The following is a 17142-nucleotide window of genomic DNA, read 5'->3' on the forward strand; positions in this document are numbered from 1 at the left end:
CCGTACGCCCGCACGAAGACCCTCCGTGGAAGCCCCGGGCGGCGGGAGGTGCCAAGCCGAAGATGCCAGAGAAAACTTAAACGGAGGCTGAGGCCGAGGCGCCGGCCCGGCCGCGGGGCGCGGGGGCAGGCCCGACCTCCAGGCGAGGACAGCCGGCGGCAGGCCCGGCCCCGCTGGCGCAGGAGGAAACGCCCCTTCCCTTTCACCCGCTCCCCGCCGCTGGCGTGGGAGATGGGGAAGGAGCGTTAATTACCGCCGCCCCCGTTGCACAACCTGCCCGCGCCGCCGCTCCCCAGGCGAAGCTCGGCGCGGCTGGCTGCCGGCCGTCCTGCCGGCGGAGGCGAGGCCGGGTGGGCCCCGCCCCCCTCCCGGCATTCCCCGCGCCTGCGCGGCTGGCCTCCCTCCGCTCGGCTGGCCTCGGCTCCGTGGCTGCACTCGCACCATGGCCGCCTACAGCAAGTACCTCACCGTGCGCCACTCCGCCATCGCCGGGGCCACCGCCGCCGCCTGCGCGCTCCTCTGCCTGCTCAACAAGCGGCGGGCGGCAGCCCAGCACGGGTGAGCGGGGAGGGCCGGGCGCCAGGCCTGGGGTGCGCGGGGCGGGAGGGGCGCCGGGGGCGAGCCGCAGTGCGAGCGCTGGGAGGCCGAGGCCAGGGAGAGCTGCGGTCGCCCTCTCGGCCTGACGGAGGGGCGGCCCGCCTCCCTGCTGTAACGGGGCGCTGCTGCCGACACCCTCCTCCCACCCCCCCGGGAAGAGGGGTCAGGCTGCTTCCCCCTCCCGCCTCCCCTGAGGTGCAGTCGGTGCCGCTTTTGCGAGTATCCAACCGCCTCCACCTTGTTACTCAAGTTACATTAGTTTTCTCCATTTTCCTGACTGCGAACTAATATTAACGAAGAGTTGACTTCTAGGGATGTCCTAGGACGCCCTATCTGCATAGGCAAATAATGGACCTCAGCTGTTGTTTTAATGCTGCCGTGTGGCAGGTACACGGATAACAATTTCAAAGAGGTAGTACCTGGTTATGTTGCCTAGGAGGATGCCTCACTGGTATACGTGTGCTAGGGTGTGTATTTGTTAATCTCCTATGAAATTGGGTACCATAAAGTGTGGCAGATGAAGAATATTCTTCAGACTCAATCCTTTCATGATTTTAGCGTATTTGTGGCTGTAGACTCTTGACCATATGCTAAGACCCGGTATGTTACATGAGTACAGTTAGATATCGTGTAGTTGCTACAAACTTATCCTGGTGCTAGATCTTGATGGCTAAATGGACTTACTCAACAGACTCAAGTAATAACATACCTGTGATTAAGCAACAATCCGGTTTTATTTTACCTAATTCCTTTCATACACATGATATCTTTAAGCGCTTCATGAAGTTAGGTAACCTTGTCATACAACACGTCAGAAATTGATACCTTGCTGACAATTATGCATTTGCCATCTTACATTGTTTGCATGAGAGTAGAAACAACAAGATCCCAAACTATTGCTGAGAGTTACTCTTCTTATCAAACTCATAGGGAGGGATGATATTTTTCAGGTATCTCTGCTTAATTTAGTGAAATACCGTTGTAAAAAAGGAGAAAGGCTATATAGAATGGCATAAAAATGGTGAGCTGGGAGAGTTACTGGCACTGTAGTGCAAGATTTTCACACTTAATGTATTATAATGGTGTTTGTAAGAAAGACTAGGCCATACAGATGTTCTGGGAGTATCTACGTTTTAATTCAGATCAACAGTGAATTTTTCACCTTTTAAGGTGAATCTCCCAGTTGTCCACACTTACCTTGCTCTGCCTTTATTGAGGAGTGATCTTGGAGCACACAAACTAGTTTACATTCAGATTGGAGCACATCTTCAAATGTAGATGCAAGTCCAGTGTAGTTTTGAAGTGCATTTAGTGTATTCCCACTACCAGTAGCATTCAGTTGACAGGAGCTGGCTAGAACTTGTCCAGAGTAATCTCCCTATTCTTGAAATAAATATAATGTGGGTCCTGGGTTGTCCCCATAAACTATTTTGCTTGCAAATCTTCTGATGTTGCTCTGCAGGACTTGACAATGGCAATGCATCTATTAGCTTGAGAGTCAATATACTGAAAATGAGTGTTGGCCTTATTGCTGAAGGCTATATTTGGCATGCCTTCTTCCCGTATGAATCTTTGATTTTGCTAGGTACAATGTTAAAAATCTGAGGCATTCATATGTGTTAGGTGGACCAAACACTATTACAAGGTTAATGAGAATTGGAAAGGGGAGGTAATTTATGAATTATGTTCCAGCTAATTCAGCATTTGAATGAAGTTGAGATAGCCTGACCTGATCTGTCCCTTTCCTCTATCTGTACTGCAGTCTTTCTGATATCTCATCCTTTGCAGCTGTAATCTTCCTCTCTCAAGCCATTTTGCATTCTCAAATGTATTAGAAATGCAGTTGCTAAAATAGGTACCATGCTTGCAAACTTGATAGTTCCACTTGTGTGTATGTGTTGCTTTACGCTTTTGAGTCCCTCCACAGCTTAAGTCTTATTTGCTACTGGTACTGTATTGTGGCCATAGATTCCAAACTCTAACATCCAACATTCAGTTGTTTCAATAATAGCTCTGCTGCTGCCTGAGTGCTATTTTTGAGGATGGTTTTTGCCCACTGGTCTTCGTTCTTGTCTCCATGTTTCCTTGTGAGGCAAACCTTGCCAGGAACCTTACAGAATGCTACCTATCAAGACTAGGCAGTAGGTGAGCTACGTTGCCTATGCCACCAGCCTAGACAAAAGCATCCAGTTATTATCATTGCCCCATCCTCCTTTAGTCTCACTAGTTCATGTATCATTCATTTCTTAATGGTTTGTTGCTAATGTAAATTATAGCATACTTTTGGAAAGGATTGTCATTGTGCCAAATCTTTATATATTCCAGCATAGTTGTGGTGGTATATGATGCTGACATATAATAAGAAGTAGTAAACCTTTGTGCAGTAATGATAAAAATCTCCAGGGCCTAGTGTGCCCTCTAATTTCTGTGTTGTACTTCTCTCTGCCTCTTTGGGAAGAGGGAGAAATTGGGAGAGTACGGCTGTCCTAAATTTATTTACTTATTCCTATGGAGAAGAATTTCACTTGTAATCTAGATAGTCTGGAAGAGGACTGGTAGTGTATCTGCTGCTTGAAGTTAACTGAGTAAAGTGTGTGAGGAACAGTGGTGACTTAGTTTTATGTGTGTGAATTCCTTTGTTCACCTTGGTATATAATGCCTGAAAATGTTGTGTCATGTTAACGTGAGATGAATTTCAGCTTCTTGAATTCTGGAAGGTGAAATTCTAGTTTTGAGCTTCCTAAGGGCAAAGGTGAATGTTGCAAACTTGAATATAAACAGCAAAATGATGGCCTTAACATTCAAGTAAACCATGGAAGTGTCGTAGTGCAACTGTAGACTTTACCTGCAAAACTTCTTCTTTCCTCACATAGTTTATTTAAGAATACACACTTAAGTATTTATGCTTATACATAGTTTATGTTCAAAATAAGATATACTATTATATCATGTTTTCATGGAATAACTGTCTGTTTTCTGTTTTATTTTGTGTGCTTTTTTTAAAGTTTTGCTGGAATGTCAGCAATAGTTCGGTACCACTGCTGGCCAAAGTTGAAAAGTAAAATAACATACAAATTTAAAAAAAAAAAAAAGGGAAAAAAAAAATCTTTTAGAAAATCAAGTATGTTTGAATATGTAACAAAAAAGTTATCTTACACAGACTTCATATTGTGTGTGTTAATTTTGGTATAGAATAATCAGTTATAGAAATGATGAGGAAGGAAAGAAGAGGCAACTTTCACCTACTTTTCTGCTGTCAGACAACAGGGGCAGTACCACTCATATCAAGTAGTAATGTGTGAATAATTAAGCTGTATATGTTATGCTAACCTACCTTAGTAGGTCAAAGATCACTTAATTAGTGCTAGCTGGATTAGTCACAGATGTTCTTCTGTAAGAGCTATTACATCCCTCATGAGTTTTGCAGAACTGAAAGGTGGTATCACTTGCAGTTTACAATATATTTCAACCACAACTTTCTAAAATTCTCCAAAATAAAACAACATAGAACTGCTTGCTTATAGTAACTTCTTAGCATTCCACATTCCTTGGAGTAAAGCGCAGAAAGAAAAATGCACTGTTTCTCTATTCAAGTTGCTCTCTTCAAAAAGTCTGTTTCCCTGGAAAAACTTCTTTTCTTCTTGGGAGCGAGGGAAGTTGTTATATGTAAATGCAATTATGACTTCAGTTGTAGTATTTGGGTTTTTTAGCATGATAAGAAGTTGTCTTGTTTGAGAGACTACATTATCTCATGTAGTCCATGATACAGGAGAAACCAATCATGACTTTAATCTATTATGAGCTGTTTCTGCAAACAGAAGTGACTCCAGCACTGATCAGCAGTGTCTTGATAGTTGAAAATGTTGCTTCCATTTAAGGACATGACTCAAAATCTGTTTTAAAGACCAGTGGTTCTATTTTTTTTCCCCACTATTGAGTATTGGAAAAAGATTTATAGAGTGGAAGAATGAAGGAAAGCCAGCAGAAGTCAGATCAGTATTCTTTGTACTTTGTCCCCTTTCAGTTAAAATCAAGAAAAAAGTTTAATGCCCAAGACACTGTCACTGAGCAAGGTGTGAGAAGACTGGTTTTTGGAATGGATTTTTTTTTTTCCCCCAAGTAATAAAAAGTATTGAAATAAAACTTTGAACTAATCTTTACTGTTTTCCTAAATTATGTTTTGTGCTGTAACCCAAGTACTGTCTGATTGTGTGCAAACACAAACAACAAATGTTTCTCTTTTAACAGCTGCTGTTATTAGGGGATAGCAGTTTGTTGCTATGAATTACTATTTTAATTGAACGCAAATGGTCTCAACCTTACTGACAATGCATGAGTAGGGATTATAGTTCATGTTTGTGCCATATTAAAAAAAAAAAGGCTAAAACTGTTGAAATGCTGAGCCCCTTTTCACCCGCCCTGCCCTCCAACCTTTACATTTCTGCTTCTCCAGTTTGGTTCACCTAAACATTGTAGTTCTTTAAACAAAGACACTAAACCCATACTAAATATAAACACTCCAAAAGATGTTAAATGCTGAAATAGGGTTATACTGTATAGGCTTGTCAAAGGGGAAAAAAAAGCCCATAATATACAACATATGTAAAATAAAATGAAATTGTATGTTACCTTTCATCCACAAAAATCTAATCCCATGTCTTTTTTATGAACTTTGTCTTGAATATTAGACATTACTGCCTCAAACAAGAAGCAGCAGAACATTTGCTTAAGATTTGATTGCTTCAGAAATAAAACCTTAAGGGGTGTTACATAAAGGAGCTGGATATTGTCCTTTATCCCTCTAGTAAGAATTGTTCCTGAATATCCATGTAGTTTCAAATAAAGTGCTTATAAAAGTGGAGAATGAACTTGGATTACTTTCAAAAAGAAGGTATTTAACTCATACAGCTTTCTGCTGGAAGAAGGGACTGAAAGGAGTAATAGAAGGTAATTAGGGTAAAGAGTTTGGAACTGCAAGATTAGGGAAAGGGAAGAAACAGAATGGAGTTAATAGGAAGGAATTTGTAATATATGGAAAGGTGACAAAATAAAAGATTTTAGAATCTGCTCCTAGACACACTGGCCTTTCCTGTCACCCAGCCATGTCCATTAGCATCCAAGAGGATGCTAGGGTATGGATATGAAATTTTGTATAAATTGAACTTCTGAAACCCAAGTGTTTGGCGTGCCTCCTGTGGAGAAAAAAATACATAAGGGAAGAACAATGTATGCTTGGGGCTTTAGAGGTTAGACATGGCTAAAGCAAGGGGAAAGGCTCATTTGAGTTGAGAGAGGTCAACAGAGTTGTTGACACAGTGTATATCAAATAGGGTTTTACACAGTTCATCTTAGGTGACACACGACCTATGCACTTGCCTGTCATTAGACTTCTCAGCCTTTTTCTTCTGACAGAGTGGAAGTAGATGTTCTGCTTATGTCATCGTCTAGACTGCCTGTGAACCTCCAGTTTGGCAGTGATTGATACAAGTACAATCAAAAATGATAGGCACGTGTTCAAACATTTGGAGGAGCTTTCAAATATAACACAGAAGTTTAAACATAGCAAGTGGCAGTTGTAACTTGAAGCAAGTCATGCATTTTTATTCTGTTTTTCTATATTTAGGATGTTATTCTCTTTTTTTAGTTTGCCTCATTTCTTTAGGTTCTGAAGATGTTTGGGTGAGCCTTGCTAGTGTACTTTGCATGAAGGGACCTGTTCTAGTTGAGTCCCCTCTGAGTGTTTGACAAGAAAGGTGAAATTACATTGCTGCAGATTAATAAACTGCTTCCATGTGGAAGCTTTAAATGGGAACCTGTGCTGCTATGTGAAAAGGTGGCAGGTATCAAAAAAAAAAAAGTTTTTACACAACTATATTAAAGTAGGTTTTCCAGAATGTGAACATGACTGTTCAGTCCACTACTTGCTGTATGTGCACTAGCATTTGGAGGGGGGGGGGGGGGAGAAGACAAAACATACAGATAGGATACTAGAAAATGCATCTAAAGTCTAATCTTGTAGAAAAACCTGCCTGGGGCTCAGAAAACCTGTCTTCAGCTGGAGGGTATGGAGACAGGAGAAACCAGATGACTCAGTCCTACTCCTAGCATTCAGACTGCCTTTGTTTTGGGCCTGGGTAGTTAATTAGTGGTTTCTCTCTCATTAAGTTGCATAAAATGATTGCTGTCTAAGCCAAGATCTAGTGTAAGTGTGTGTAACGTTGTGAAATAGTGTTTTTTCACTTTGTAGGGAACTAGCTAGAAGTGTTTTTCCACTGTTACCCATGAGGGAGAGCTACAGCCACAGCTCAGGCCAGAGCACAATGTTATGGAAGAACTAATAGCTCTAAGGTTTTTCTTTACATGTTATTTCATTATCGAGATGCAGACTTCTACTGAAACTTAGACTTTCATAGAATCATGGAGTTGTTTGGGTTGGAAGGGACTTTAAAGATCATCTAGTTCCAACTCCCCTGCCACGGGCAGAGACACTTTCCACTAGACCAGGTTGCTCAAAGCCCCATTCAACCTGCCCTTGAAGACTTCCAGGGATGGGGCATGCACAACTTCTCTGGGCAACCTGTTCCAGTGCCTCACCACCCTCATAGGGAAGAATTTCTTCCTTCTATCTAGTCTAAACCTACCCTCTTTGAGTTTAAAGCCATTACCCCTTGTCCTATCACTACATGCCCTTGTAAAAAGTCCCTTTCCAGCTTTCTTGTAGGCCCCCTTCAGGTACTGGAAAGCTGCTGTAAGATCTCCCCGGAGCCTTCTGTTCTCCAGACTGCACAACCCCAACTCTCTCAGCCTGTCTTCATAGGAGAGGTGCTCCAGCCCTCTGATCATCTTCGTGGCCCTCCTCTGGGCTCGCTCCAACAGGTCCATGTCCTTCGTATGTTAGGGGCCCCAGAGCTGAATGCGGTTCAGTTCCTCTACAACAGTTCTGCTTTGTTGCCGCCTTCTCAAACATTTGTAGCAACTTTTTGAGCTTTAGCAATGCAGAGCAATGCAGAGCCCCCGCTTGCAGTGACATAGCTATCTGTGACCTTCTCAGAGTCCCCTTCTTGGTTGCCTGAATGCATTCCCTTCACGTTATTTTTGGTTATACTGCAACTAGCTACCAACCTAGAGCCAAGAAAATTGTGCTCTTGGTTTCTGTGTGTGCTTGGGGTGTACTGCGTAAATGGGCATGCTTTTGGACTGTGCCCAGGCTTCTGAGTAAGGTTGCTGCCCTTGACCTGAAATAACTGTACTGTTGCTCTCTATTCCTCTGTGCGGGGTATGCAATATGAAGCTCTGTCTACCAATGAGTGTGTTATGAGCGACACTATACTTTTCTCATTATACCTGTTACTTCTTCACACTGTAACAAGGTATGCTGTTGATTCCATATTCAGTCATTTGAATTGTATTCTGTCTTTACAATGTCACAGTAGTATCTTGACTGCAAAACTGACCTGAAAACTGCACAAATAATCGCGAACTATTACAAAATCATTTATCTTGCATGATTTTTTTTTAAAGCTATGAAAATTGCTCACTGCCATTCTAGAATGTAAGGTCTACAAAATACAAATACAAAGGTTGCTTAGAGGTAACAATCCTTTGAAAAGCTCCACTTATCCCTAAAACAGATAGTCTTCCTTTGCACTGTGTTGGGTGGAAGCTAGTCATCCTACTCTACAGAAGGAAGGTAGCATGACCTGAAATTTTAGCCTTTTTTGCAGTTAAGCACAACATAACATTTTCAAGCCCTTATTTCCTCTTCACCTGTCGTTAGACTGGAAGTCTTGCTTCTCTCTCTCTTTATCTGCAGTTCCCTGTTGTTATGCTTAGCTCGGTGTAGATTGCTTTCACTGAACTTTGTTCTGGAAGGAGACAGATATTTTTAGAGACAGTAATCCTTTAACTTTTTCCTGTTTGCTAATAAATAGCACAGAACTAGTATTCGTGAGACCTTTCAGTAACTAGACTGAACGGCTTCTTGAAGGTATTTCCCAGTTTCTCAAATCACTTTCTTCTTCAGGAGTGTTGAGAGTTATCCTTTTTGAGTAACCACCATTGTCGCATGTTTCTTTAGAGAGAATAGCTTCTCTGGTACGGGAATAGAGTTAAACCCAAAGACTGAGTGCTGTGACCAACACTTATTTGGAGACTGAAATTGTGTGGTGTTATCATCAAGTTTTCTGCCTCCCCCCTGTGCTACACTGCTGCCCCTGAAGTAGGATCAGCTGCCAAATGCCTGTGCAAAGCCCTGAAACTCTTTATTAGTTTCTTTAAAATATCTTCCTGGTTTTGGCTGATCATGTTTCTCGATGTTGGAAGAGGTGTTTTGTTCTGTTGCCTACTGTGTATTGGGTAAGTACTTGCCTATTTACTTATCTCTAGTGAGTTGCTATTCAGTTACCGTGCATGTATGAATGAAAAGTTTGGTGTAGTTGTGTTATCCCAGTACTGCTGATACGTTTCTTCACTTGTTGCATCTATGTTTTCTGTAAAAGCTCTGTGCAGTGGGTAGCAGGCTACATCTGAGATGCTGCTTTTCTGGAAACTTCTTTAGGTGATACATGTCCCGTTATATCTCTAGCCTGTTCATGGTGGTGTTGTGGTTTGTTTTTTTTTTAAAAAAAAAAAAGTAAAATCATGGAATGATTTAGGATAGAAGGCATCTCAAGAGGTCACTTAATCCAAGTGTCCGCTCAGAGATCGGGTTGTTGAGGGCTTTGTGCAGTCAGATCTTGAAAACATCCAATGACAGATTCCAGTCTTTGGACAACTTATTACAATGCTCTTTTATTGTAATAGCGATTTTTTTTTTTTTTTAAAATTTTTTTTTTCCTTATATCCAGTTAGAACCTCCCCAGTTAAGTTCTGTTGTCTCTCTTTCTTCTGCTGTGTGTCCATGTAAAGAGCCTGGCTGTATCTCCTCAGTGCCTCTTAGGTAATGGAAAGCTGCTATTAGGTTTTCCCAATGCTGCCTGTTCTTCAGGATGATCAAGCCCCCTTCCCTCAGCTTCTCCTTATAGTGCTGGTGCTCCGCCCTCCTGACCATCATGGTGGCCCTCTGCTGTACTGCTCAAGTTTATAAAAGTTTTTTTTTGTACTGGGGGTCCAAAACCGATCATAGTACTCCCTATCATAAACGGTAACCTTGAATAAGGAGTGTCTAAGACATTGCTGTAGTTAAAAGTGGCTTTTCATGTACGCCTATTGTAGTCACTGAAGTGTTAATTTGATTTGAGTCTGACTTTAAACACCATGAGCATAGAGGATCATTTTGAAAGAATACTTTGTTTTGTTTAGCATGAAGGTAGCAGTCAGAGGAAACACCATGAAAATTGATGTAGGTTAAACTCATGCTGAACTTTATTTTGTCACAATAGGTGGTCATGTGAAGCAGATGAAAGTTGGGTTTTTTTAATTATTATTATTTTAAAAGGACTAAGTCTTTATAGAAGCTCCTTCTCTCCCCATCCCTAGTACAGAGGAAGATTTTTACAGAATTACTTAGTCTAGGTATTCTGGAAGTTTATTCCATAGATCGATCATCTGGATCAGAAGTACTTTGTATCTCATTCTGCATGATTTGTTCTTGGCTTTGTGATCCGCTTTGCTGCCAGGGGGGTTGCTGCATCAACCATGGTGATCTATGGATGAAGTTCTGCCTTTGAAAGTAGAATTTGACTTATTGATTGCTTTGAAATTTAAGCTTGAGACTGTGGAAGTTTGGAGAAAGACTGACTAAGAAAAGCCTTGGAAAGAAAGCCTTGGAACAGGCTGCCCAGGGAAGTGGTGGAGTCACCATCCCTGGAGGTATTTAAAAGACGTGTAGATGAGGCCCTTAGGGACATGGTGTAGTGGGCATGGTGGTGTTGGGTTGACGGTTGGACACGATGATCTTAGAGGTCTTTTCCAACCTGTATGATTCTATGATTCTATGATTCTATGATTCTAGTGTAGTAGTAGTACCTGCTGAATACAGACAGAGAGATGTATATAATTAAGATTTTTAATGCTTCCATAGAAAATTGTGAGGAAACTATGCAGAAACACTTTTAAAGTGTTGTTTCATCTTGGAATATTCTGTGTTCCTATCCTCATGCAAATGTATTCCTATCCAAATCAATAGATTTGGCTGAGTTTTAGAAATATTTTAGTATTTTTCTTATCTTTTTTCTATGTACTGTCTGGGTAACCCTTTTCAAAAACGTCACCATCACCACCCCTTCTTGTCTGTGAGGGCATGAAGGAAGCTCAAAAGTCTTCCCATTATCTACTTGCTACTTAATGAAGTCTGTTATTTCATTACTGTCTTGGCAGGTCTTTTTTCATAACTTCCTGGCAGTAAACTTAGTTTCAGTCAAGCATCTTGCATGTGGAAAAACTGAAAAGCAAGCAGACGTTGGAGATGAGTTATAGTAAGTTAAGTAATTCTGCTACACAACTGTATTTTATTGGTACAGTAAGAGCTTGGAAGAAGGCTAGCTTTTATATTTCTACAGGTTTTATTATTTCAGAGAAATAAATCGGAGCAGTTCAGTATACAAGTTTTCGTGTAGTTTTGAGTAAATGTTACTGTATTGAATTTGTGCTTGACTCATGCTTTCAAAATATTCTCTCCATATGTAAACTGTCATGGTTCAGTTTAAAATCACAGTATTGTTTTTAAGCTGCAAAGTTAGGCATAAGTTAGGCATTCAAAAATGTAGTAATTTACTTTCCTGGATTTATGGTATATGCCATACTTATTTTTTCTTGCCATAAAGTAATCTTTTGAATATTTGTTCTTGTAATCTTATTTTGTCACCATACCTTTTTTTTTTTTTGGTCACCTAAAGCAAGGTCCTGTATTCTCTTAGTATCTGTAATGTAACTATTGAATTCTTTTTGATAAAATCTAATGCCTCAGGGGAACTGATGGCTGGAAGTAAAAACGCAATTCAAATCCAGGAAAGGGCAGGAGAAAAATCTCAGGATTTTCTGATATAGAAGGAAAAGGGGAGAAATGAATGGTGAACAGTCGCTGCACAGTTCTGCCTTCGAGGTAGAGAGGAATAGAAATGTGTTCCCTATGGGACATGTTTCACATCACTGCTGAATTCAGCGCCACTCCCATTCAAACTGTCTGGATGTTGGTTTTATGTTGGGATCTTTCATTGTCCCAGTCAGTCCAGCTTCAGGCTCAATACATACACTCAGGGAAAGGTTTCATTGTGAGTACCTTGAGATGAAGAGAGAGTAACTACACTAAAGATCAAAAGTAGAGCTCTTCTGCAGTTTGATAGTAGCTGCCTGAATTGTAGTAATATTGGTTGAATAAGCATGTGATGAATTATACTAACCTGAGCTGTATCATAGCTGTTACCCTGTCACATCACCGAGTCAAGCATCGTAGCACTTGAGCTTCAAGGCACTGCTATGATAATAAAGAGCACAGTTTAACTCAAACTGGAGAGTGGTATGTGCAGATAGGGCAATCACTAAAGTTAACATTGCAGTAAAAGGCAGCCTTATGTTTCTATTCCAAGCAGTCCTTACACCGAGCTGCTCAATGATGACCCCTATACCAGAGGAGTTATTTGCAGTAGAGAATTTGGACAGCATGTAGCACTTACCTCCCTTCACCAATAAGGCTTGTGATGCTCCAGCATTAAGTAAATGAGAGGTCTGGAATAACAGAGCTTGAATCTATTCCAAATGTTAGAGCGCTCTGCTGTAACCAGATAGTCTTGTTGTATTCTTGCTGACTAATTGAGGGTGTTATATAGTCTTTAAATTCACTGAGAATGCAACCACAATCTCACAAAAAAGTTCTACAATAGTATAATGAGTCTGGAGTAGTGCCAGTAGGTGTCGGACTGAAAAAATGAGACTCTTGAGAAGGAAAAGCTCTGCAGTAATCGGCCTGTGGAAGTTTTATTCTAGGCAGAACTATGGCACAGTCTTTTGTTGCAAGTAAAACGGTTTTACTTGTTAACGTAACAATGGAATTTTTTTTTTAATAGCAAGAGCAGCATTTTTGGAGCTTTGTAGCCACATTTATTTTTCTGCTTCTAGATAATCCATACTTCATATATAAGGTTCTTTCCTTTCTTATTGAGGTATTAGTATTGTTTTGAACTTGCATGGATTTTTTTAGAAAAAGAAAACAAAACACTGTGAAAGCTCTTTTTACATTAGGTTTTGAATTTAAAAATACTTAATTTTTATCTTAAACTTTATAAATATAAATACTAATTAAATGTGAGTTCACAATTAAATCACTGTTTCTGAACAGTCCTTTCTCTTTAGTGGATAATCAGTTTCAGCTCAGTTCAGTAGTTTCAGCTACTGAATTTCTCTCAACAGCTACTGTAGGAAAAAATGTATGAATAAATACATCAAAGGTATTCAACTGCCAGAATAATTCTGGGCCTCATCTTCTTAATATATTGCTATTTTAATGTATTCATTTCTGATCCTTTTAAAGCTGAAATAATTGTGTATTATAAGTGTTGTGACTTCAAACATTGGCAGGCCTTGAAGCTACAAAGCTAGGAATTGTTATAGCACATCTGGAAGAGCAGCATGCTTTCATTTCGCATTACTGCAAGTCATGAATCATCTAGGAAAATACCCACATAGTTTGATCACGACTTACTCACACCTAAGAATACTACGTTTCTCCTAGTCCCAAACCAAATGTGATTGGACTGATCCATACTCAAGGACACTTTTTAAAAAACAGGTCAATCTTTTGTACTTTGAAAAATTACGAGATGTATTGAGAAGTTTCTTGTACCAGCAATACATTGCTCCTATGTCACCAGGATGTAGTCTCCAACTAGATTGTTTCTTAGACTTTGCACACTGTTACCATTTCCGCAGACATACTTCCATCATGGCTTGATTAAGCGTTTTATCTCTTTTGAACTTTTATTAAGTTATTTCTCCCCCAGTCTGCCCTCTGCTGCCCTTCATGTTCTTTGTTCTGTCTTTTGCACAAGTAGTCTTACAAGATTTTTATCTTCTCCTCTCAGGCTTCTGCCTCACCATTACCTTTAATTAAGTTCTTGTTAAACTGGCATCTCTCCCTTCTCATTTGCATGGTCTCCTCCTTCCCTTCTTCTCTCATATTCTTCTGCTACCTTGCCTCTTCCTTCCATAATAATTAAGTTATTTCTCGTCATTGGTCAGTGACATTCATAGATCTTTCTAATTATCATAAATTAAAATAGGCATGATTTTATCCTAGCTATTTTCTTTGCAGAGCTTTAAAGCACAAGTGTGAAATGATGCTGTTGATAAAGTTGTGGGATAACTGGGTGTGTGGCAGTCTGCAGTTGTTTTGATGTAGGCAGAAGGAGCAGTGCCTTTCATAGTTTCTGGTTCCCTGTAATTTCCTAGGTGCTGTCTTGAAAGTGTATGAATACTGTAGTTTTAAGGCAGCCTGCTCTCAGTGTTTTAATATAATGGTTGAGAAATGGTAGGTTACAATTTAATATGGTTACCAGTCACTTTTAAACTACGTAAATGCATAAGCTCTCCCAACAGCTTCATGTGCTTATCTGATGCTTGAATGTTCAGAAAGGAAGACAGACAAGCTATAACTGTCTTATATGTCAGCTTGCCCTTCTTAAAAGGAGAGAAAGAAGAATAGCATTGTACGTTTGAATGTTTGTGTAGGACTAGTTGATAAATATTTTACCTCTAACTATTCTGTAAAATGCAGGGGAAGGAAAGAGGACAGAATAAAAACTACCTCTCCTTCTAATGCACACCTTTGCAGGAACTTGGTTTCAAAGGATCTGACTTTTTTCTCCCCTGCAGCGCATGTTTATGAACAAATAATCTTTATATATAGTAAAATATGTTATTTGAAAGGCAAACATAATGCAAAACAAATCTGGCTTATGTAGATAGTGCGAAACATCAAAGTCAGGTTGCTTGGATTGCTGAATCTGCATTCATGTAGCTTTCATTTGTGGTCAGTGGAACCATGAAGCCATGCTTGCAAAGTATATGTTAGAAACATAAAAACACTAAGAGTTCATGGTACAGAAGCCAAGGTAAAGCAAAACTCAGAGATGAAAAAGGGAGGCTTAGTTTCCCTACATCAAACTGAGTACTGGAAGGAGTAAGGTTTCATTGAAATAATATAAAAACAGCACATAAGTTTGACATAAAAGGTAGCCCTCTTGTGAAGACATTGTACCACTTGAAGGAAATAAATAGGGATATAATCCTAAGCTTTCCTTTTTGTCTCTTCTGTGTAGAGATCAAGACAAAGAAATGTGTGTTAATAACAAGTAAAATACTTTTATTTTTTCCTCTACAGTAAAAGAAGTGGAAAACAAGCATTGCAGAACAATGAGGTAATTCTTTCTTCATGTAGTATATTTTTAATAATTTAAAATAATACTGATAGGGTTTTTTTAACTTTAAGAACCATAATTGTAGTTTTAGTTTCGACAGGATGGCTATGGTGCAAATGTGGTTTGAATGATACTTGCAGACTTGCACTGGTGAAACAAATGGAAGAATCAGGTTAATCACATATGGCTGGACTGCATAATGATAGGTGCTTGATGTGTATCATGTGCTGCTTCATCTCTTTGTGCATTATGAATGTTTAAGGACTGGTGGTGTAAGTTTGGCTGTATGCATAGCAACAAACAGCTGCCTGTAGATCTGGTATGACTGCATTTGCTTTTTATTTGAAAGGAAAAAGTATGGAACAAAATGTAAAGTCTGACCATTTCTAAAAATGGTCTGGTAGGAGGTTTAGCATTTCCCTGGTATTTTGTGTGTCTGTTAATTCATTTATTTGAAAAGGATATATTATATCCCTTTAAGTTAAGTTTTTTGTTTCATGTTCAAATAAAATACAACAGTTAGCCCAAAGGGCAGAGCCCATGATTAGAAATATTGGGTCATATGATGGTAAGAATAGATAACTATTCCACATACTTCCATCTTTGCTGAAAACTTAAGAAAAGGCTTGCACTGAATAAATATAAAGGTCTATGCAAGTATCGTGTTAACTTCTAGCCAGACCTTGACTGCACTATCTGCCATAAACACTTGTATTTTGCTCAGCTATACCTATTTGTAAAAGTCTTAACTAGCCTTCTCTTATTCCTACCCATATTGGATATAACTATACTGAATGAGGAATTAACAGTCTAAGGAACAAAACCTCTGGGAAAGAAGATATTGGAATTAATGTAAGTGCAACACAAAAGTAGAAACAGGGAAGAGATGAATAGGAAGGAAGAATAGGTTCAGCTCAGACATCAAATGTATTTAGTCAGGTACTCCTAGAAATTTAGCACATCAGATATTGTGTTTATAATTTCTATTACAGAAAAGCGAGAACATGTAGGGTCATGCTTCATTAGGGCTGGACAGTAGTCTTTAGTTGTTGGGATTGCTTGAATTTTTGTGTAAATAATTTTTAGTTGAAATAATTTTATCATCTACCATATAGCATCCTATCTGGCTAGAATTTTTATCTGTACCTTGTGTTCAGATAGTTTTTAAAAAGGACAGGACTATAGTTGACTTCATCCCGTGAAAAACAGGTGTAGGCTTATTCACAGCGCATTCAGAGTAAATTTGTGTTTGCTCGGGCTCAGAGCTTGCACTTGTTGCCCATCATGTTGCATGTGTAAACAGTAAGTGAAGAAATTAAGTTGGGCTCTTTGTGCAAGTTTCTGTGGCTTAATCATCCTTGGAAATAAAAAAAATAGTGCTTGATAGGATTGTCTGAGTTGATTAATGGTGAATCACAGGCTACTTTCTTTGTCTTCCCTATCCTGTCTCCCTAGTTTTTTCTTTCAGGTTTCCTGTGTGAGTATGTTGTAGTATTACTATAGGCATTGATAACTTATGCTTCACATAAGTCTTGGGTAGCAAAGATAGCAGGATTAGGTTGACTAGACAGTACACATGTATGCCCTTTTAGCCTGTTTTCAGGACTGAATTCTTATGTCACAACTGTGAAAGGAGAGAAGGAAAACAAAGGAAAGAAAGAAAAGATACCTGGGCCATTAGCTTGTTAAAAAGTATTCAGGTTAGTCAAGACAGAAGATAGGGTTATATGGAGTAAACAGATGCAACTGACCCAAATAAAAGGGTATAGGAGGGGATTTAAGTCTGGTAGATTTAGCTCACTAGGAGTGTGTTGCACTGTTTTTTAGAAGTAAAGGAAAAACAAATTCTGGTTTCACTTGAAGCAAGTTTGGGCTGTACAGTCAAAGAGTTTAAACCATTGATGGTCTAGACAAATGATGAAAGGCATCTTTAAAAATGCCTGCTGATGGTGTCTTCTAGAGACAAGCAATGTTAAGACATGGCAGATTGCATTATAACTTGTAATTGGATGTTTTAATGCTGTGGTCTGCATTGTTTGTGTATCACTTTTAACATAGATTTGAAATAAATATTTTGTATCATGGCAGCTACTTCCTATTGCAATTTGTTTTGATAGCTTAGTTCTCTTAGGATTTCTGTTAGCTGTGAGGGCATATGCTCCCGATTCTTACATTTCATTTAACTTGTGTGAAA

General features: G+C 39.6%; 1 protein-coding gene across 2 annotated transcripts in view; it reads left to right on the forward strand.

Annotated features, from left to right (window-relative positions):
- The first annotated feature begins 221 nt into the window (after positions 1-221).
- The window catches only part of ABCD3 (ATP binding cassette subfamily D member 3), a 31811-nt gene continuing 14890 nt past the window's right edge, over positions 222-17142 (forward strand). The window contains exons 1-2 of one of the 2 annotated variants that reach the window (XM_075156336.1): positions 222-558; positions 14912-14948. In XM_075156336.1, coding sequence (XP_075012437.1) covers positions 443-558; positions 14912-14948 — 153 coding nt within the window. In that variant the 5' untranslated portion in view covers positions 222-442. The remainder of the gene's footprint in view (positions 559-14911; positions 14949-17142) is intronic. The other variant, XM_075156337.1, reaches the window with a different exon arrangement.

The sequence above is a fragment of the Calonectris borealis genome, chromosome 8, assembly GCF_964195595.1.
Source record: "Calonectris borealis chromosome 8, bCalBor7.hap1.2, whole genome shotgun sequence".
In the NCBI taxonomy this organism is placed as follows: Eukaryota; Metazoa; Chordata; class Aves; order Procellariiformes; family Procellariidae; genus Calonectris; species Calonectris borealis.